Below are 21,102 nucleotides of genomic sequence, written 5' to 3' on the forward strand. Positions count from 1 at the left end.
TGTTTTCCCTGGTTAGAGCAGATAATGAAGAATTGGGGGTCCTTTCCTGGGCAAGAAAGGGACTTGATCTGGAATGTAGGGAGGATGGACATGGGCAGTTCCTTGCTCCTGGTGCCAAAGTGTAGTCAATGATGAGGGGATGGGGTCTCCTGCTGGCACTCCTGGTCTCCTTAGAACCAGCAATGCAGCCAGTTCCCAAAAAGCTGTGCCCCTGTTCCTCACCATGAGGGACCGCAGAGTTCTGCTGTTAAACACTTTATTTCCCCCTCACTCTAGCCCTCCCTTCCCAGAGCAGACACTCTCCTGTCCTCCCCTCGCAGCTCCAGGAAATGCTGTGGGAGAGGGCTGGTGGCCTCCTTTCTCCCCCAGCTCCGGAGGGAAGGATGCTGTGCCTGGGAGGGAGACAGTCCAACTCTGCTGCCTGGAGTGGGGACAGGAGGGACAGGCGTGGAGCAACGCCTCAGCATGAGCAGTCACTCAATCAATGCTACAGGAGGGAGGTGGCAGGGATCAGAGGGCCACCTCTGGTGCTGTGGGACAGGGGAGGGCAGCAGGCTTTACAGAGCCGTGTCCTCAGACTCGATGCGGGGCCCAAAGAGCTTCTCTGCGGTTGCTTTGCCGTCGTACTTGGGCAGGTTGCCACCAAAGTCTGCTGGCAGGATGTCAGCGTCGATCTCCTGGTAGAAGGATTCCAGCTCTTCACCGTGCACAAAGACCTGGAGGGAGATGGGAGTGAGCCTCAGTAGAGGGCCAGGGCAGCTCTTCCAGCTGCTCCATTTCACCCAAGGACGTGCCTTTGCCTGCAGGTCCCCTTCCCACACTCACCCTCTCCAGCAGTTTGCTCTTCAGGAACGGTTTGACCACGTTGTAGGTGGTGGTGAAGTACCAGGGCTGGTGGATGAAGTGGACGGCCTTGAACCGTGCTGGGAAGGAGTCCTAGGATCCCAAACCCAGACAGAGATGGTTGCAGATGGTGCCATCCACCCAGATCTGAGCAGGCAGCAGTGGATACACCAGCACTGCCACAGCTCTGCTTGCTCCATGTCCCCTTCTCTATTTGATGGCCCCTTTCGGTTCTGACTCAGAGGATCAACCATCCCAGCCTCAGGAGCACCAGGGAGCTGAAGAACCTCACAGATAGCTCACTGCTCCCATTCCAAGAGAAGGACCTCCCCTGGGAAGAGCCGAGTGTCTTTGGCATTTGGTCCAAGGACAGAAATCCTGGAGTGCCTGTGAGTCTCCATCCAGCCTGGACCAGGCTGGGCTGAGAGGCTCCTGAGGAAAGACCTCCAGGCCACACCCTAGGATGCTGCAAGGAGTGGTGGTACTGCTTCTGCTCAGGCATTTGAGAAAGCAGGGAGATGGGGTGGGAAAAATTTTGCAAGATTAAGCCAATTAGCTGGCAAGGCAGGGAGAGGGTGATGTGGAACAGCCTCTCTGTGATGCTTTCTCATTATTCCAGCATGGTGACAATCCCAAACCCTGCTAGCCCTGCCACCTCCCTTCTCTGAGCTCCCTACTTCCCCAGGGTCTCCTCTGCCACTGCTGGGTGCAGACTCTGCCACCTCACCTGCAGCATGTCCACCATCTTCTTGAGCTCAGAGGGTTTGATCCCTGATGCCTGCTGCATGGTGAAGCCCTTGAAGTTCTCAATGATGCAGAACCCATTGATCTGCGTCTCTTCGTTCTCCAGCAGCTTCTCCAAGATAATACAATAGGCACGAAGGATCTAAGGGAGAGGAGAGACAGCAGGGTCTTGCATGAGGTCTCAGCCCCCATAGAGCCTAAGGAGTACCCAGGAAGAGTCCCATGGAGTGTTATCCAGCGTCTGTTGGATTCCAGCCCACTTGTCACAGCCAGCTCTCTGATTTCAGAGCAGGGAGGGGGTAACCACATTCTCTTCAAGTCGTGAGCATCAGATCTGGATCAGTGATACACTGAGACCAGATTCAGAGCTGAGCAGAAAATGAAACTGGGAGAAGCTCTGAGTTACATGCCTGGAGACCTCTTTGCCAAGAAGCCCTTTCCATGCCCTATGCCTCAGTTTCCTCCTCTGCCCTTGATTTACTGGTGTGGTGCCTTTCTTCAGCCTATGTTACATGGACTGGGGGGATGCACACCCTGAATTTGGCATGCATCTTGCATTGCATCCTTTGGGGTGGACCATGGTCTCCCAGGCTCCCTCAAAGGATAAATTCAAAGGGCTTCACATTTGCTTCCACCTCTAAGGCTGGAGGGATGCATATGTGTGCGTGTCAGGATGCTGTGCTCAGTTGTGCCAAGCGGGACAAGCCCAAAAGCAGGACCACTCTGCTGTGGGAGCAACCCCTGAGCTGGGCTCACCTCATCAAAGGTGATCTCCTCGTAATCCCAGTTCTCGATATTGAAGAGCATCACCACCCGCCCGTACTTGTCCCTGCTGGCCAGGATACCGGGGTAGCCGGCCTCGATGGTGCTGCGCACGGCCTCGGGGCTCAGGTTGTCAAAGAGCTCGGGGTACTGCTGGCGGAAGTTCACGTACCCTGGAGAGAGGCAAAAATTGGGAAAACTGGCTGCTCGCCCAACCTCAGGAAGCTGGGAGAGCTGCCAGAGATGGGATGGGCTGGTGATGGTGAGATGTCAGTGCTAAGCTGAGAGCTGTGGAAAGTTCTGCCTGTGGCCCACACAGGTCAGGTCTCCTCCAGCAAAGGGGGAAAAAGAAGCTCAGCAGCAGACCAGCCCCAGCATGCTTGGTGTTACCCTTCCCCTTGCCAGGAGCTTCCCACACCTGCTTGCTCTCCAACACCTCAACAAGTAGATAAAGTAATTTCTCCCCTCTTTTCCCTTCTCCACTTCATCCCTGTTTGGGTGAAAACCCCCATCTACCCTCTCTTGGCATTCTACAGGCAAAAATAAGGAATTTCATCCTGGGAAAATGCAGGCAAACAAAAGAGCTCATCTGAGAGCCAGCACTGATAATTACAACTCATTATCCCCTAAGCTGACACAAAGAAGAGCAGAGCTGGAGCCAGGCAGGTTCCAGTCAGCAGCCACCCTCTGGGCTGCCCTTCTGCTCCCCCTCCATCCCTTTGGGTCACTCTCAGTGTGAGGAGGGGGTGCCACAAGCACCCCAATCTGTCCCCAGACCTAGAGGTGTCCCAGGGGTGCACAGCCCCCCAGGCACTGTGCACAGAAGCATTGGGAGGGTGCAGAACTGGCTCCTTACAGGGGTACAGAGGGGGGAGTGTAGGGCATGTATAGGGCATGGGGGTCTCAAGGGATGCAGCCCAAGCCAGATGGGTTTGCTGCACAGATAAAACCATCACCAAATGTCAGTGTTTCTTCTGTTTTCTTTGGGTAAATTTGCAATGAATGGGATTGTCCTGGTGCTGCAGAATGGCTGGTGTCACCTTCATTTGTTTCCTTCCCCATCCCAACTCTTTCCAAACCCTTCAACCCTGATATTTTCTATTTATCCCCTCTCTTCATTCCCTTCCCATGTCAGGGTCCTGCTCCTCCAGCACCGCCCTGTCTGGGCTAGCAGGCACCAGCACAGGACTGGGAGCTGCTGGGGGTTGTGTACCCTCATCCTCACCCAGCATCACAGCCCAGGGCTCCTCCCCACCTTTCAGCAGGTCGTAGGCTCTGTGGACATCGAACTTGCGGGCCCGGATGAAGCGGAGCAAGAAGGAGTCGTCCTTCTCCTGCACCTTCTCAGCCACCTTCTGGCAAACGTCCTCGCCGCCCGCCCGCTCCTGCACCAGCTCCCGCAGCGCCTTCACCGCCACCTCCCTCTTCTCCTCCGTCTCATTCAGCTCATCCTTTGCCTGGGGGAGCAGAGAGGGGACCCAGTGATGCCACACACACATTCTAAAACACCCCGGGGGTCGTGGAGGCACCCAAAAACTGGGAGAGGACAGAAAAATTCCTTGCAGCATCCCGGCACAGGGAGGGCAGGGTCACTCAAGTCCCCAGCTTGGAGACAATTTGGGAAGTGCATCCCCACCAATGCAAGAGACAGTTGAGGGTCTCCTCTGGCCCCTGAGGAGAAGGAGCTCGGGCTGCACATCCCTGTTCCCCACAGCCACCTCACCTTCTGCAGGGTGTGTGGGGGGATCTTCTCACACCTCCCAAAGACGGGGCCGTGGTCCTTGGTGGTGAGGCGTTCCAGCTTGCTGCGCAGGGCCTGCTCCTCCTCCGACACGATCCGGAACGTGCCCGTCTGGGGGGGAGGAGAGCATGTGGGGGCTCCCCAGACAGCGCCCCAGCTCCCTGCCCCACTGCAAGTCTGCCTGGGAGCTATGGGGAAGGGGAGAAACTCCACACATGTACCCAAATGGGGCAGTGGGATAGGGATGGGCTGCTTGGACTAAGGTACACCCTGTGCACACCACCCCAGCACTGCAAGGGGGGCATGGTCAGAGCCCAGAGGATGGGGCAGCGTGGGGACAGTACTCACCACTGCAGACATGTTGTCCTCTGTCTTCTGTTGGCAGCAGGACACTGGCAGAGGGAAGGAGGAATCAGCGTGGGTCCAAAGGGTCTCCACAGTCCCCCCCTTATGCACCATTCCCTGACTGTCTTGCACAGATGGGGGCAGAAATTGGTGTCCAGAGAACACCCTTCAGCTCCATCACCTACTGCCTGCATCTCTCCCTTCCCAAGGAGGCTGAGCAGCCTGGAGAAACACCAGGGATGTTTGCAAAAGCAGCTTAAAAATCTGTGTATTGATCATCTGATGCCTTCACATATTTTTCTCATTGTACCTTTCCTCTTTGGGCTAGGGGCATCTCAGCCTGTGCTTACCCAGGACTGTTCTCTCTCAGACCACTTTCACATGGGCAGAGGTGAGCATCCAACTTTGGCCAGGAAGCCAGTCCTTTTATTTCTACTACCAAAATAAATAATAATACCAAAATAAATACTTATCCCCAAAGTATTTCCCAAACTCTCAAATCTCACTGCTGCACCAACTGCAAGGTTGGACCATAAATCCCTCAGCATCTTTCCAATGCAGTCTGGGTGAAAGACCTTGTTCCCATCCATGAGGAGGAGGGCTGCCTTCATCCTGCTTCCAGCATCTCCCCCTGCCTGGCTGCAGCACCAGTCCTGAGCCCAGGCTGTGTGAGGGATGCTTGGCTCCAGCTCAGCCATTCTCCAGGAGCATCCTCTTCCCTTCCACCTCCTGGGAATGGGATAGACATCCCCTTGTTCCAGGCACTAAAACCAGTTCTAGCTCTGGAGGTGCCAGACTGAGTGAGGGCTGGATGATGGTCTTCAATGCAGTTCTTTCAGTTGAGAAATGTCCTGGATACTCACCAGGAAGAGGAAAAGCTGAACTGTCCTCAGAAGGTCAGCGCCCAGAGCCGAGATGGATGCAGGGATGGCGAGGCCGGAGTGCAGCAGCAAGGAAGCCGGGCGAAAGCTTTGTAGAGTCACCGGGTTGGGATTAGACCGTCACAAGGCATCAACTCACTGCAGCTTTGTAATTAAGTCAGCCCGGCCCAGGAAAGAAACCCCATTAAAACATTACAAAAGGCAGCTGAGGAGAGGCAAGGAGGGAGCTGGGGCTCCACTGCCAGCCGGAGCGTGCGTGGAGAGGCGGGCTGGATGCTGGACCCGATTAACAAAGTATAAAAGCTCCTTGTTGTGTAACTCGCTCATTAGCACGGGGCAGGGGCAGAGGCAGGTGGTGGGCAGCCTGCCATCCCAGCCTGCTCCCCGGGGTGAGCAGGACAGGTCTCTTCCCCAGCTTCTGTCCCAAAAACCCTGGCAAGGTCCTGCTGTGAATTTGGCCATGTGGGCAGGGTCCGGCTGCGGGGATGGGTCTGCAGCAGAGACCCATCTCCAATTCCTCCCGTGTGGCCTCCCAAAGCAGCATGCGTACAAGGCCCCTTTCAGCTTTAAAAAATAAAAAAAAAAAAAAAATACAGGCAAAATTCCTACAATACCCTGGGAACTGGAACCTATTCCACCCCCAGGGAGATGCTACAGACCCACAAGGGAGGGGAGCCCCGGGATGTGGGAGAAACAAAAGTGAGTCTACATGTGGGTGGACACCAAGATGGCAAAATGGGTTTTCTGGGATGGCCCAGCATGCTGAAGCTACATAGGGCAGGGGAACCCTTGCAGCCTTAATTCTTCAGGTCAAGGGCTGTGGGAGCTGAGCGAAGAGTGGTGAGGATGGAGCTGTGCTCAAGCCCATGAGAGGAGCTTGGCCAGGCTCTTGCCATGATGGGGATTTTGGGGAGGTGGCAGGCCTGGGCTAAGCACCAGAGCAGGGCTGAAGGGGCTTACACAAGGCATGTTTTGTAATGCCTCTGGGATTTAGGGATTTGTTTTCCACACAGGGCTGTCCTGCGAGCAGAGCTGAGACCCCAATGGGAGGGAGGGAGGGAGGAGGAGGAAGGCACGAGACTCCAGATGAAAGGCAGGGGTGCAGCTGAGGGAAAATTCGGACCTGTGCCAAAGCCCCGAGCAATGGCCCTGTGGCCAGAGGCACTGTGAACTGCTCTTCAGAGGAGACCCCCGACCCTCTCATCCCCTTTCCACACCAGCCCTGGTGCAAGGCTCAGCTCCCTCCTACAGCTCGCTGGAGCTTTGTGCGCAGCTCAGCGCAAGGTAGTGCGTAATGGGGGTACATCATCAGCACGGGGATTCACAACTAGACCCAAAAATGCTCTATTGGGGTGCCAGAGAGAACCTGTGATCCCTGGGCCATCTGGGCATCCTGGCCAGGGTGTTCAGCACACGTGAAATAGTTTTGCAGGCACACATACAAGCCCTGGCATCACGGAGTGTTTTGTCCCGGGTGAGCGATCTCAAGGGGGACCCACCCTGATGTACTGTGACAGAGCCCAAAAGCGCATCTCTCCTCCAGGTCTGGTTATCCCCCTCCCCACAGCCCCATGTCAAACCCGCTCCCCTCGCCCGGCAGCACCGGCTCCCGCTCCACGTGAGCACGGGGCTTGTGAAAGCTCCCACGCTGTGCTGGCACCGATCCTTTGGCCAAATCCCGCTGCTTACAGGCGGGCTACACCTCCTGGTACGCTAAAGGCCACCCCTCACGTCCCCCGGAATTAAGGGTTTTACTCGAATGTATCTGAACCGCACGTGGGTGGCACTCGCTGCTGATGCGGGGTGCCCTGAATGAGCACATTGTGCCAATTGCCGCGGTACCCCCGGTGCCCACCCCCCGTGCCCGCACCCCCGTGCCCGCACCCCACTCCATTCGCTTTTCCACTGTGCAGCACCGGCACAGCCTGCCCAGAGAGGCTGCGGGGTTTCCCTCACTGGAGATATTCCAGAGCCATTGCAGTCCATGTGCTCTGGGACGACCCTGCTGGAGCAGGGAGGCTGCAGCCGGTGCTCCGCGGTTCAGTGACGCTGCCCGCTGCCTGCCCCCGCGGGACTCGAACCCGCGGCTCCGCGGGCGGCGGGGCGGGAAGCGCGCGCCGGGGGCGGGAGCTGTTCCCCGGGTGACGCGCGGGCGCTTCCGGGCGGGAATTTCGGGGTTCGGAGCTGCGGCCCGGCGGTCCCGGGCGGCCCCGCGGCCCCATGGCCCAGCGGATCCTGTCGCTGGCGGCCGAGGAGGGCCCCGAGCGGCTGCAGGAGGCCCTGCAGAGCCTGGCGGAGGGCGAGGTGCGCGCTGCCCGCGGGCCGGGCGGACAGCCGGGACGCGCCGCGGGCGGGCGGGCGGCGGCTCACAGCGTCCCCTTCTCTTGCAGCTGGGCGACATGGTGACCAGGCAGGCCCTGAAGGGCAGGGAGACGGCGGCTCTGCTGAGAGGGATCTTCAGAGGTGGGTGGTGTGTGGGCTGCGCTCGGGGGATGCCCCAGCCCCGCTGGGTGCGGCCCGAGCTCAGCGGCACAAGGAGGTGTCGCTTTTGGTGAGAAAGCCGCTCGTCAGGGCGGTCACGGGGAAGCACGACATCAACAACACACGGGCAGATAGCAGAGTGGACTGGAGTTGTGATGAGCCCGTGGTTAGTGCCATTTCCTTCTGAGAGCCATGGGGTACCTTGCAGTAGGACTGAGCTGGCCAGATGAGTTACTTGCCAAGCTGGTTCTTCTCAGAATTTTGACACTTCCTGATCTCCAGCAGCAGGCTGAGTGAACCACACGATGTGATAACAGGATGTGTTTACTACTTTATCCAAGTATCTCATTCCCTGTTCTCTGGGTTTTTTTTATTTATTTTGTCAGGTAAAATAGGAAGCTGCAGCCAGGTGACAGCTTGTCCCTGCAGATTTCCTGCAGTTTAGCACCATGTTGTTACTTGCATAACTTTTCCCCCCGTTCTTCTGTCCCTCTTTGCTTGCTGTAAGGCTCCCCCTGTTCCCAGAGAAGCGGTGTTCTCAGGAGACTCCAGGTTTACAAGCACTGCGTCCCACTAGTGGAGTCAGGGGACCTGCACTTGGGCAAGGTGTCTGAAATCATAGGACTGCTGATGCTGGAGGTAAAGCTCCTTTGGGCTGCCTTTCCTGGGCTCTGCTGAGTATGGCTTAATATGTAAACTGAGATACTTCACTAAGGCACTGAGGAAAATTAGTTGTATCCTTTCCATGGATCTTCCCTAGACTAAGTTAGCTGGTTTTGAGTTGGCTCTGTGTGTGAATTTGATTATCTCTAGATATTTACTCTTGGGCTCAAAACTCTAAACCTATAGTCACATAATCTCGATTTATTGCTCTGTTCTGTAGAGAATAGTACAAAACAGATCTCAGGGCTGAATTTTCCTTTGAAGGGAGCATTTTCCTGTAAGAAATTCTGTGTTCTGCTGGGTTTTGGTGACAGTCTGGGTGTATGTGTGGAATTCTGTGTAGTGCCTCAGGCTCTCTCCTGTTGTATGTTCTCCCAGGCCCGCCAGCTGCCAGGCCATGCGTTAGCAGAGCTTGCCAACCTGTTTGTGGATGTTATTAAAGGGGGCAGCCTGACCAATGGGAAATCCTTGGAGCTGTTTTCCACTGTTCTCACGGCACTGGCCAGTTCAAAGGAGAACCTGGCTTATGGGAAAGGTAACCCCCATCAGCTCCTTCTCTGCAGCTTGTCCTCCTTTCCTCTGGAATCAACTCCTAAGAATTTTGCTTTTTCAGGTGAACTGAATGGGGAAGAGTTTAAGAAACAGCTGATAAATACCCTCTGCTCCAGCAAGTACGTATGTCTGGCAGGTCTTGGTTACGTGGCAAAACACTGTGTTTCACATTGTGCTTGGAAAAAGGCATCACTATGAGTTCTGTGTCCTGTCATCCTTGAATCTGTGCCCTCTGACAGTGTCTTCTCTGGCTGGGAAGGAAAGGGAGCTCCCTGTTCCCAGATCTTGTGAGACTGTTCCATGAACTGGTCTCAGGAAGTGCTTGTTTTCCTTTTCTGGCGTTTGTTATTAAAGGGGCTGGGGCAGTCCAGAACTATGAAAATGTAGGTGGTTAGATGGGTGCTGATGATTTCTGATGGAAATCTGGCTTCTTATTTTAGTATCAGAATGTAACAAGGAAATGGTGACATTGAATAATTGTGTAGGAGGGAAGAGCTAAATGATAATCTGGCTTGCTCTCAATCTTCCAATATATCTTTGTTTTACCAGGTGGGATCCTCGTTGTGTAATACATCTTGCCAACATGTTCAGGTAATTATTTTTCTCCTCAACACTGACTTGTGCTGTGGCCCTGTCTGTGTCCTGTTTCACAAGCAGTTTGGGGCAAGCACAAATAGGAAGTCTGACCATATCAGGCAAAGCATGGATGGTTGGTAAATGAGCATCCACACCGGATCCATTTAGATGCAAAACACATCTGGGCATGGCATCATGGTTTTTATTCCATGTGTGAGTGAGCCTTGGCAAATAAAAAATAAAAAATCTTTAATTCAACAGGGATATTCCACTATCAGGAGAGGAGCTGCAGTTTGTGGTGGAAAAGGTCCTTAGGATGTTCTCCAAATTAGACCTGCAGGAAATTCCCCCTCTGGTCTATCAGCTGCTGCTGCTTTCTGCAAAGGTAAAAGCTCAGGGGAGCTGGATTTTGGCAGGGATTCTGATTGTTCCCAAACCACACTGTAGGGACACAACAGAACACCATTAGGTTTTGTTTCCTCTAACTCCCTCTAGCCTGAAGACGCCGACTGCTCGGAGATCTTGGTCTTCCTTGTGGGAAAATAAGCAAACCTTTGGGAAATAAGGGATGAGCACAGACCAAGCAGACAACGGAGAGGATTGGGTTTTTTTCAGTGTAGTTTTGCTCATTCTCTGATGATCTGCATGCTACAATAATAGCTCATGCACTGTGATTGTGTACTGGGCTGTAGTCTGACCTGTACTGGGAATGTGTCATCTCCTGTGCTCTTCTCCAGAGCAGAGACTGCCAGGAACATCTCTGCCCTCTGACAGAGTGATCTGGCTCTTTTCCTTACTTTATTTGTGACCAAGTCAATGCCAAAATTATCCAAAGACAAGCTATATATGTGTTATAGAGGGTCATTTGGGTCCACTAGCCAAAATGTATTGTTAGATTTAAGGTTAGGAGTTTGAAAGCCTTCTCAATTGATTAAAACATAAAGGATCCTTTCTAATTAATATCAATTTCAAAAAAAAAAGACAATCAGAATACCTGAGAGCTTGAGTTTCTTCCAGCTATTCAATAAGGCAGTCAAAAGAAATAAGTTCAGGCAAAAGAAATAAGAAGACTGGAAGTCTGGAAATGAGCCAGGAGCACTCACCTGCCTTAGCAATTTATGGAGGGAAACGAAGGATACCCTGAGATTTGTGATCGATGTGGGAATTGAGTATTGTTCTCTGGGATACTGCAGGGCCTGCAATGGCTTAATGCAATGTCCTGCCTTGCAGGGCAGTAAGAAGACTGTTCTGGAAGGAATCATCAGTTTTTTCAATCAGCTGGATAAGAGACAGAAGGAAGAACAGAGGGTTCCACAGTAAGTTCTTGCTCTGTCACACCCTTTCTTTACTGCTTGTGTGTTTGTAGTCACACTGGTCCTGCCCAGGGCTCCTTGAATTTGAACAGTTAAACCTTGTACAAGAACATCCTTCCTGATCCTTAAGGAATGATTTCTGGCTTTGAATGGCTTGTTATTTTCTGGTAAAACCTACAGGTCAGTGGACCTTGAGGTGGCCACAATGCCCCTGGACCAGCTGCGCCATGTGGAAGGCACCGTTATTCTCCACATTGTTTCTGTCATCAACCTGGACCAGGACCTGGGCGAGGAGCTAATTAGACATCTGAAGGTATGGCAAAGATGGAGCAGCCACTGTTCCTGAAGATATTGAAGCAGGGTTTAAAAACTTCATTTATTGTCTGGACAAGAGATTTAATAATTTTTATGATTGCAGTCATGTTCTCTTTAGCGAGTGCTGTGATATGTTTGAAGAGACATGTGCCTGATGGCTTCCTGAACTTCCAGGGTGTTTCAGTTGAAGATAACAAGTTTTCTCAGTGCTCCTTGCTATCTCCTAGGCTGAGCAACAGAAGGACCCTGGTAGAGGCCTGTGTCCCTTCAGTGTGGCTCTTCTGCTGTCAGTTGCTGTAAAACACAGACTGCAAGAGCAGGTATGTGCTTGATAAGTTTGCAGAAAGCTTCCATGGGGATGCACTCTGCAATCCCTGTAAAGGAAAGGAAGCATGTTTAGGTCAGAGTCACATGAGAATTAGGCTTAAAATGGTTTCAGGATGCTTGTGGGTAGGCAATTAGATCATTGGTATGCTGTACTTTACTGAACACTGCAAAAGACCCTAGAGCAATATCACAATTTTCCAGAGTAGTGATTCCTGTGGGTTGGTATTGTAGGATGAGAAGAAAAACAGTCTTATTTTTTGAATGTTTTGGCTCTGTGATGGCCGCATGAAGAGCATCTGTCAGCAAGTCACCCTCCTTGAGGCACTTAATGGGACTGGTGTATTTGTCCTGACAAAGAAGTGAGTTAAGGTTTTTGGCAGACTGTAGTGGAACTTGTGTCTGGTGCTGGCTGGTGCTCTTACTGGAACATACCCAAGACTATACAGGTCCCATTTCAAAGATCATTTCCTCACACTTAATGATTTTATGTTCCAGATATTTGATTTCTTGAAAACATCAATCACAAGAAGCTGCAAGGACCTGCAGTTCCTTCAGGCCTCCAAGTTTCTGCAGGATTTGTTTCCTCAACAGCATGATATAACTGCTGTCATTCTGGAAGTGGTGAAAAATAGGTGAGTTGCTGCCACGTGCTGCAGAACTTTCAATGGGCTTTAGGAGTGGGGAGAGTTTCAGCTTTGTTAAAACACTCTGGGATGCTAAATACTTCTGACCATGTGCCGGCAGGGATCAGTGTCAAAATCCAAAGGTTTTATCCCAGTTTTATATTAGCGAATTAAAAAAAAATCCCAACAACATGCGGCTGTGTAAATCTGCTCCTTCTACCTCAAATCTCAGGGTCTGGTGGTACAAAGGACTAAACTGATCAGGGCTTAATCTGCAGTATGAGTCATGCTGCTGGCTGTAGTTTGTGTTCTGATCAAGGATGAGGAATAGGATCACTGTTTAATCTGGTTCACTGGTTAGTGTTTTAAACGTCCTGTGGGATAGCTCTGGTCTGTCACCAGTTGTCCTTTAGTTTGATGGGAGGCATTTCCTCTTTTTTTTCTCCAACTTGAAGGTCTTGACATCAGTAGGGTACTTGTGCATCCCAATTGTAGCCTGCTGTTATGTTCAGGTCAGACCTGAGGGCACATCATTCCCAATGGTGAGGAAACCTTTGGGCTGGAAACAAATTCTGATGAAGAACCAGGACTGCAGAGATGAGCTCTTGTCCCTCAGCCTAAGGACATTCACAGGGTTGTGAGGGCTGTCATCTTCCCTGCTGTTATCTAGTGTCTCTCATTGCTGCTCTGGACCCTGGAACGACTGCAGAAGATTTTACCTCTGCTCTAATCTAAACTTCCCTGTGACTAAGTTGCTTATTTCCGCCTCTATTTAATGTTTTCCTCAGTGCATTTGGCTGGGACCATGTTACTCAGGGCCTGGTGGATCTTGGCTTCAGCCTAATGGAATCCTATGAACCAAAAAAGCCCTTTGGAGGAAAAGCTGCTGATAACAGTTATGGCCTTTCAAAAATGCCAGCCCAGCAGGCCTGCAGACTGGGAGCAAGTATCCTGCTGGAAACGTTTAAGGTAATGCAGGTTTTGGAGAAGTTTTATTCTTCTTTCCATCTTTTGGAGAGAGAACAACTCTGTTCTTGTTCTCTCCTGGTAAACAGTGTCAAAACCTTGCCTGTTAGGCTTGTGAGTGTTTTGCAAACAATACTAGATTTTGTCTCCTATTTGCCCCTTTCCAGCTGGAGGAGATCATCCTCATGAAGATCTAATTCTAATCTGTTCCAGCTGTCATGATACTTGTGTAATCCCTATTATAGTTTCCAAGAAACTGCAGAGGTAGAGAAGGTAGAGAAGTGCAGAGGTACAAATAAAATCTGACAAGGTGGGATTGAAATCCACTCATCTTCACCAAATTGGTAAATTTTCATCCCATAGATGATTGGAACCATTATGTTCTGAGTGTACTGTGTGTGCCTTGATGTGCTGGTTCTGATTGTCCTGGGATCTGAAATCTGAATCCATCTGTATGGACTTAGGTGAAAGGGGGCTTCCAGTGACCATCCTTGCTTACCTGTCAGATCTGGATTTGCTTTATACCCTACAAGGCCTGGGCTGTGAAATACAAAAATATCTTTAAGGTTTTGATTTTTATTTATTTTTCTTCCTCATTCAGGTTCATGAGCCCATCAGAAGTGATATTCTTGAGCAGGTCCTGAACAGAATCCTCACAAAAGCTGCATCTCCTGTCAGCCACTTCATAGGTAACAGAAAAGAGAGAGAGAAATGTGCTCTGCTCCATGGACAGTCACAACATAGCTGCTCAAAAGATACTATAGAATCACAGAATTGGGTTTGGGCTGGATGGGACCTTTGAAGGTCATCTAGTCCACTGCCTTGGAATGAGCATGTAGATCTTCTAGACCAAGTTGCTCAGAGCCCCATCCAACCTGACCTTGAATGTTTCCAGGGATGGGGCAGCCACCGACTCTCTGAGCAACCAGTGTTTTACCACCCTCACTGTAAAAAATTTCTTCTTTATATCCACTCTGAATCTACCTTCTTTTAGTTTAAAACTATTAGCTCTATTCTTATCACAATAGTTACTGATAAAAAGTCTGTCCCCACCTTATAAACCCCATTTGAATACCAGAAGGCTACAACAAGGTCTCCCCAAAGATTTTGCTTCTCCAGACTGACCAACCCCAACTCTCTCAGCCCATCTCAATAGCAGAGGTGCTCCAGCCCTCTGAGCATTTTTGTGCCCCTCTGGACCTTCTCCAACAGGTCTCTGTCTTACTGGCTCTCACCAGAGTAGAGTGTAGGGGGAGAATTCCCTCCCTCAACCTGCTGGCCAAGCTGCTTTTGATGCAGCCCAGGATGTGATTTGGTTTCTGAAACTCCTGCTGAAGTGACGTGAAGCCAAGAAAATCACTTGTTCCTTCTGTGACCGAGGTATCAGCTACATCAGATTGCCTTGTATTCATCACAGGTGAAAAGTGTTTGCAGGCAGTTGCCATGGAAGAGCTGACGCACAGAAAGTCAGAATCATCAGTCAGTTGCATGTTCCACGTTCCCAGCCTTGCCTTCTCCTTGTCCTTGGGCTTGGGAGCTACTGGGGCTGCTGGGATGTCAGTGCTGCAGCCTCTTCCCTTACACCTCAGTGCCCTCTGGTGGGGTGAGGCCCTTCAGCTGGGCTGGGAACACATTTAACACTTGGTGCCTGCAATAGACTCAGTTTGTCAATGCTCGTTTTGTCGTGACCTCTCTGTGTCATGGAAGGTCTTTGATTAGTCTGTAATTGTTAGCTCTATAGACATCTTCTGCTCAGGCTTTTCTGGCCCCTTGGCATCAGCTGTTCTTTTTGTCTTTTTACTTTTCAGACTTGCTGTCCAATATTGTTGTATCTGCTCCTCTCGTGCTTCAGACTTCATCCTCCAAAGTCACAGAGACCTTTGACAATTTGTCCTTTCTGCCCATTGACACAGTGCAAGGGCTGCTCCGGGCAGTGCAGGTAAAGCTTTGCATTTCTCTGTGGCTCTCCTTGCTAGTTTAGTTCCAGTGACAGCTCTGGGCCACAATTATATGCATGATCTAATAACCCTCCTCATGAAAAAAGCCTTCGTTCTCTGCTGTGGGTTGCTCGGTGTAGCATGGAACTGTTCTTCAAGCATGGATTTGCATGTGCCCTCTGGCAAAAAGCATATGGTGTGGTCTGGCATGGCACCAACGCTGCTCTGTGCTGACCTTTCATCTGGAAGATGCCCAGATGCTGCCCCCTGTAAAAAACTAAGTCTACAGTGTTTAGCTGAACAGCTGTAGCTGTCACGTTGATTTTTCTCCTTCCTAGCTCCATGACAGTATTCCTCTTTGCCTGGGCTGAGATATTGCCCTGGTGTTTTAACTTTCACCTGCTTTTTCCAACCTGGGGATAACAGTTATTTTCCTAAACCCTTGCACTGTGTCCTCACTAACCTGCTAAGGTGTCTCACTGCCACAGCTCTATGGGTTTTCTTGTCTATTTTAAAATGTTTTGGTCTTCCTACTGTACTGACGACAGTACTGGAAATGCAGGACCAGATGGGCCTGAGGAAGATGAGCTCATATGCCCCAAGGGCTTGGCATGCCTTAGTGCTTTTCTCTCCAAAGGTTATTTTCCTTTCCAGCCTCTGCTCAAAGTCAGCATGTCAGTGAGGGACTCCCTGATACTTGTTCTCCAAAAAGCTATCTTTTCCAGGTAAGCTGGGGAGGAATTTTTCTTTGAAAAAAATTCTACAACTCGTTTATGGTTTTGGAGCAAAAGTATTTTTTATTTTTGTTAAGTATCTTCTTACAGTGTTCTTCTCATAACTAAATAGTGACATCTCCTGTCCCTTTAGCCTGGAATTGTGGAATAGTCACAGCTCCACTGAACTGAGACACAAATCCCAACCCCCATCTGAATGAATGGGCTTTGCAGGTTCAGAAAGCTGTTGGGAACTCCAAATACATAGGCAAAATTAAAAACAATTCCAACATGTGTCTAGCACAGCTGAATATATCCAGGGAGGGTCTGGAAGGAACCATTGATCAGAATGTTGAGCTGCCCTCTTATCCCTTACAAGGTGTTGTCTTGGTCATGCTTTGAGCAAACCATCTTGCTGTGATTGTAGACTGGATTTTGTTGGCCAGTGGCTGCATGGTTGTGAATATAGAATTCAAAATTTAGGATTATTTTTCAAAGCAAGGGACTTGGTTTTGGGAAAGACTTGGCATTTCTGTGAGCAAAGCAAAACACCAGGTTTTTATTAGGAATTTTCCAGCTCTGAGGTCTGTGACACTCTCCCAGCTTTCAAGGAATATTTAATACTTGGGTCTTGGCCTGGGCTCTCCCTGAGTGCAAACATTGTAAGGACAGAGAGATTGAATATTGTGAGACTGTAGAGTAGGGGAGTTTACAGCAAACTGCCCAGCTCTTGACTGTTTGTGCAGGGGACAGAGGGACTGTAGTGCCCTTTTGGGAAATACAGTTGTACAGGGCCCAGTCACTGTATTTGTGGCCCTTTTTTCATTGCTGAGTTGATACTTTATGTGCTGTAACCCTCTCTCCTGTCCCGATTCCCAGGCAGCTCGATGCTCGTAAAGCTGCAGTCGCTGGTTTTTTGCTCCTGTTAAGAAATTTTAAGGTTCTGGGCAGCTTGTCCTCTTCCCAGAGCAGCCAGGCCATTGGTGCCACTCAGGTAAGTGCTGTTCTGCAGACCCTGTGTGGACATGTGAGCCATGTGTCTAATATGTCCTGTTTGAAACAACTCCAAAGGGAAGTGTTCCCCCAGAATGGAAATACAGCTTTAGTAACCATTAGTCCTGGATGTCCAGTAAAGATTCCCTTCCTGTAAGGAAAGCTTTAGGAAGTGCAATGTGCAAAGAAAAGCTGGCCTAGAGATGTTGCTTCTCAGAATCATTCTGTCTTACAGCACCAGTGTTCTGGGGAGCATTCCCACTGCTCCATGGCAATGATGAGGAGCCTGGCAGCACAAGGACTATAGCAGTGATTGTTCAGGGGCCAGACCTTTACCACCTTGCTCCTGAGTTGTGATATTGTAACCAGTATAACGTGACTAATGTTCCTTCTCAGGTCCAGGCAGATGTTCATGCCTGCTATAACTCTGCAGCTAATGAGGCCTTCTGCCTAGAAATCCTGGGCAGCCTGAGGCGATGTTTGAGCCAGCAAGCAGACGTTCGACTCATGTTATATGAGGTAAACACGGTTTCTTCCATCTCTTAAACAGCCACAAGCTCTTCTGTGGTCTGATTCTTCTCTGGCCTCAGGTGAATAACAATCATGTTGTTGTGAAAAACAGCCTTTCAGCTCAGTTTTGTTCTTCATGGGACATATGTAACATATTTCCATTCCTTCTGCTGCTGTATTTTTTGACCTTACAAACCCAAAGACACGTTGATAAATCTTCTTCAGCTCATGCATTGTTTAAGACCAAAAATATGTCAAAGTTTGTCTTGCTGTGGTAGGGCCTAGGGAATGGGAAGGATGCCCTGTGAGGAGGAGTGATATAACAGGCATTGGGTAGATGTGGAGCTGTTGAGAGTTAATTATGGGCTCCAAAGGAAGCCCTGTCTGGAGAGTATGGAGAAACTTCCTTAGAGACTGCATTAGGGATCTGTCTTTTCTCCTCTTCCTTTCCAAGTTTCTATAAAAGCTTGGCTGTTCTTAGGTCTGTTGTGATAGGCCTGTTGTAAAGAGCCATTTTTGGGTGCATATCTTAGGTTGTGTTATAACCATAGGGTACCACCTTGAGGAACAAAAAACCTGTACAAGTCAGAGAGATGTTTTTCCTTTTTGTCTTGGGTTGGATTGACCTTTGATGAGCTGCAAGTTCTGGATATATCTGTCACTGTTGCTAGAAAACTTGGGCTTGCTTTATCCATCCACTGAGTTTTCTCAGTCTGCAGGATTTGTTGCCTCCTACAGTTTCCCCACTGGCTTGTTTTGCCTTTGAAGCAGGGTTTCACAGCTTGAAGTTGGATCTTGTGCTAGTGTTAAATAGCAGTGAAAGTCACTCTGGGCTTGATGCCACTGCTGCTAGGGAGATACAGCTTGTGAGAGGGCCCCTGTGAGGAAATTCATACTTTTTCTGATTCATACCTTCTTTCTGTGGTGCCTTTGCTTTGCCAGGTATGGAGTTTTACACTGAGCACATTGTTACTTCCTCATGGTTCCTTGTGGTGCCAAAGTGTCGTTGCTATCTTATGACGCCAACTTATTGTGCCTGTGGTTCGTTTTCTCTGCTGTGTCAGCCAACTTGTCCTTCCTTCCTGTCTCCAGGGTTTTTATGATGTCCTTCGCAGGAACTCCCAGCTGGCCAGCTCTATAATGGAAACACTCTTGTCCCAGGTAAAGTCCTGCTCCGTGGTGGGGCTGCAGGGACTCTAGAATTCTGCACTTCAATCACTGTGGCAAACAATTCATGTTAAATGTTGGAGAAATTGTTCTCCCTCACACTGGAAACATGTTTGAGTGCTGTGACACTTTGCTAAAGAGGCGTCCAAACCCCTGCTGCTCTGAGAGAGCAGTCTAGGTAAACGTCTGGAGATGGGTTCATTTCCTGCCATAGGGTGGAAGAGGAAGGATCTCTTGGAGCTCTTTCCAGCCCTTCAGCTCTTAGGTGCTGTGGGAAGTGTGAGCCCAGAGAAGTTCTTTGTACTCTCCCTGTTCCTTAGCAGTGCACAGCAGTTACCTTCCCATAGTTCCCCAAGGATATGTGCTGACACAGTAATTATTGTTGCTGTCCTCCCATCGGGAGAATACCCAAGTCCATGTAGGATCTGGGAGGATTAACTCATCCCCCAGCAGTGTTGCTCATGGCAACAAGACAATCACATTTCCTCAATCCATTGACAGGCTGTGCTTTCTTTGAGACAAGTAATTTTCTTCCCTTTAATCATCCAAAGAGTTCATGCTGACTAATTCCAGCTTTCCCATGACAGTATAGGGTCTGAGAAAAGAGCACGAACAGAGCCAAGACAGCTTTTGGGTAACAGAGGGCACTTAATAGTAAGTTGGTGTCAAGGTGTAAAATTTTATAGCATCATTATGTATCTATAACTTTCTATAGCAGCAGCAGCTATTGATCCTCACTGTTTAAAGGAGGGGTCACACTGCAGGTGGGGTGCAAGTGATGGTACTTGTTGAGGCAACACAACAGCAAGTGGTCAGCTAATCTTGTTTTAGGGCACTGATGCGTCCTGGCTGAGGTACAGGAGCAACTCAAGAAGGGATTTTAATCACCAGTAGAGCAGATGACGTGGCTCATGTACTTGTACATTCCTCTTATCACAGAGTCAGGTTTTGCTCTCCAGAATGGGGTACAAAGATTATTGTGCTCTGTTTTCAAACATCCTAAGAGGCTCAGTTACCAAGTAACTGGTTATTTTTATTTCTTGTTTTCTGTGACAGATAAAGCAATATTACTTGCCCCAGCCAGACCTCCTGCCTCCACTCAAACTGGAGGGATGTATTATGGCTCAAGGAGATCAAATCTTTCTGCAAGAACCACTGGTAAGAGCTGTATTGGTTGGCCACAGCTGCAAGCCCATCTGTTACTAGCATTTTAGTTGTCCTCCTACATGAGCTGAATATCTTGTGCTTCTTCAGCCTCTTCTAGCCTGGAGCAATTCTTTTAATGGCACCAGAGCTGGGCATCTCACCCCTGCCTTGGGCTATTTATTAGAGTTCCCCAAGCACAGTGGTAGTGGGGACCTGTGTGAAAAATGCTCTAGGAATAGTGTTCTTCTGTTATCCTCTATTGAGTTCACCCTGTGGGTGTTTTTCCCTCCTTTAACTGAATTCCACATAAAATAGTTGTGCAGCATGTGTGTGTATGTGTGTGTGTAGCAGAGGGAAGAATTTGTCCTTTGGTTTTGCTCCTTTGAAATTCTTGGAGATGAAACCTCAATGATGTCTTGGATTTCCAAGAGAACAAGTTTAAATTAATCATTTTGTTTTCCCCTAAGAAAGCTTGTGTGCAGCAGCACACCCAGGAAGGGCGCAGACACGTCAACTAGAGCGAGAGTCCCTTTGGAAATTCCCTTTCCATCTCCTTCAGTACTTGAGGTGGTTGGGTGAAGGGAATAGTGGGAGTTAAGTCTTTACATCCCATTTAGAAAAGCTCAGGCAGAGAGCCACATCTGAAGCTGGAACTGGGTAGCTGTGTATGAGATTACTGATCCCCTCAATCTGGGAATGAGGCATATCCTCAAGACTCAAGGCAGTCACAAAGGCAGCTCCAGCTCTTTGCATCCCACCATAACAGTCTGGCCCACGTCCACTCCTGGCAGTGACCTCCAGCTCAGAGGCTGGGTGTGACTGTGGCTGCTTCCTCCAGGCCCACCTGCTCTGCTGCATCCAGCACTGCCTCGCCTGGTACAAGAGCACCGTGCGTCTGTGCCAAGGAGCTGAAGATGAGGAGGAGGAGGAGGGTGTGGGATTTGAGCAAAACTTTGAAGAGATGTTAGAATCTGTCACACGACGAATGATCAAGAGCGAGTTGGAAGACTTTGAACTGGTAAATCAGATTTTCAGTTTGACTCAGCGGGAGAAGAGGCCGAGTTCTTGTCAGGTTTTGAAAAGATTTTTCACTTGTTTCCTTTATCTCTCAGGATAAATCAGCAGATTTTTCACTGTCTTCTGGCGTTGGTGTGAAAAATAACATCTATGCCATTCAGGTGATGGGAATTTGTGAGGTTCTGATTGAGTACAATTTCAACATCGGGAATTTCAGGTAAAACATTAAATCTTACCCTCTAGCACTAGCTGTGCTATTATTTGCCCAGCTCTTTGGAGTACAGCCTCATTGCAGGCACAGGATGGTAGTGCCAACACAGAACCAGTGATTGAGCATGAGCACCTCGTGGCACAGCCAGTCACAGAGCCTTGGGGAGTGTTTTCCTTTAGAATGTCATGTGTTGAGGGAGATGGGATCTGACCTTTTGTAGAAGATCAGGTTGAGGAGGATTGGGTGAGGTATACACTGTTAGGGAGGCAGGGAGAT

General features: G+C 49.8%; 2 protein-coding genes across 3 annotated transcripts in view; one reads left to right on the forward strand and one right to left on the reverse strand.

Annotated features, from left to right (window-relative positions):
* Positions 1 to 7,578, reverse strand: RLBP1 (retinaldehyde binding protein 1). The gene is made up of 8 exons (XM_023933610.2): positions 5,299 to 7,578; positions 4,439 to 4,482; positions 4,073 to 4,201; positions 3,605 to 3,806; positions 2,344 to 2,522; positions 1,571 to 1,729; positions 826 to 936; positions 1 to 716 (listed from the first exon to the last, which is right to left on the reverse strand). Exons 2-8 carry the CDS (start codon positions 4,448 to 4,450, stop codon positions 558 to 560), a joined length of 951 nt encoding a protein of 316 aa, XP_023789378.1. The 5' UTR covers positions 4,451 to 4,482; positions 5,299 to 7,578; the 3' UTR covers positions 1 to 557.
* The window catches only part of FANCI (FA complementation group I), a 24,185-nt gene continuing 10,484 nt past the window's right edge, over positions 7,402 to 21,102 (forward strand). The window contains exons 1-21 of one of the 2 annotated variants that reach the window (XM_086848882.1): positions 7,402 to 7,620; positions 7,707 to 7,779; positions 8,306 to 8,436; positions 8,839 to 8,995; positions 9,074 to 9,131; positions 9,562 to 9,603; positions 9,850 to 9,973; positions 10,819 to 10,904; positions 11,082 to 11,214; positions 11,444 to 11,536; positions 12,039 to 12,175; positions 12,955 to 13,135; positions 13,734 to 13,821; positions 14,941 to 15,071; positions 15,724 to 15,794; positions 16,662 to 16,776; positions 17,172 to 17,294; positions 18,378 to 18,446; positions 19,509 to 19,610; positions 20,437 to 20,616; positions 20,711 to 20,832. In XM_086848882.1, coding sequence (XP_086705008.1) covers positions 7,537 to 7,620; positions 7,707 to 7,779; positions 8,306 to 8,436; positions 8,839 to 8,995; positions 9,074 to 9,131; positions 9,562 to 9,603; positions 9,850 to 9,973; positions 10,819 to 10,904; positions 11,082 to 11,214; positions 11,444 to 11,536; positions 12,039 to 12,175; positions 12,955 to 13,135; positions 13,734 to 13,821; positions 14,941 to 15,071; positions 15,724 to 15,794; positions 16,662 to 16,776; positions 17,172 to 17,294; positions 18,378 to 18,446; positions 19,509 to 19,610; positions 20,437 to 20,616; positions 20,711 to 20,832 — 2,300 coding nt within the window. In that variant the 5' untranslated portion in view covers positions 7,402 to 7,536. The remainder of the gene's footprint in view (positions 7,621 to 7,706; positions 7,780 to 8,305; positions 8,437 to 8,838; positions 8,996 to 9,073; positions 9,132 to 9,561; positions 9,604 to 9,849; positions 9,974 to 10,818; positions 10,905 to 11,081; positions 11,215 to 11,443; positions 11,537 to 12,038; positions 12,176 to 12,954; positions 13,136 to 13,733; positions 13,822 to 14,940; positions 15,072 to 15,723; positions 15,795 to 16,661; positions 16,777 to 17,171; positions 17,295 to 18,377; positions 18,447 to 19,508; positions 19,611 to 20,436; positions 20,617 to 20,710; positions 20,833 to 21,102) is intronic. The other variant, XM_086848884.1, reaches the window with a different exon arrangement.

Source organism: Cyanistes caeruleus, chromosome 13 (assembly GCF_971803275.1).
Source record: "Cyanistes caeruleus chromosome 13, bCyaCae1.hap1.1, whole genome shotgun sequence".
In the NCBI taxonomy this organism is placed as follows: Eukaryota; Metazoa; Chordata; class Aves; order Passeriformes; family Paridae; genus Cyanistes; species Cyanistes caeruleus.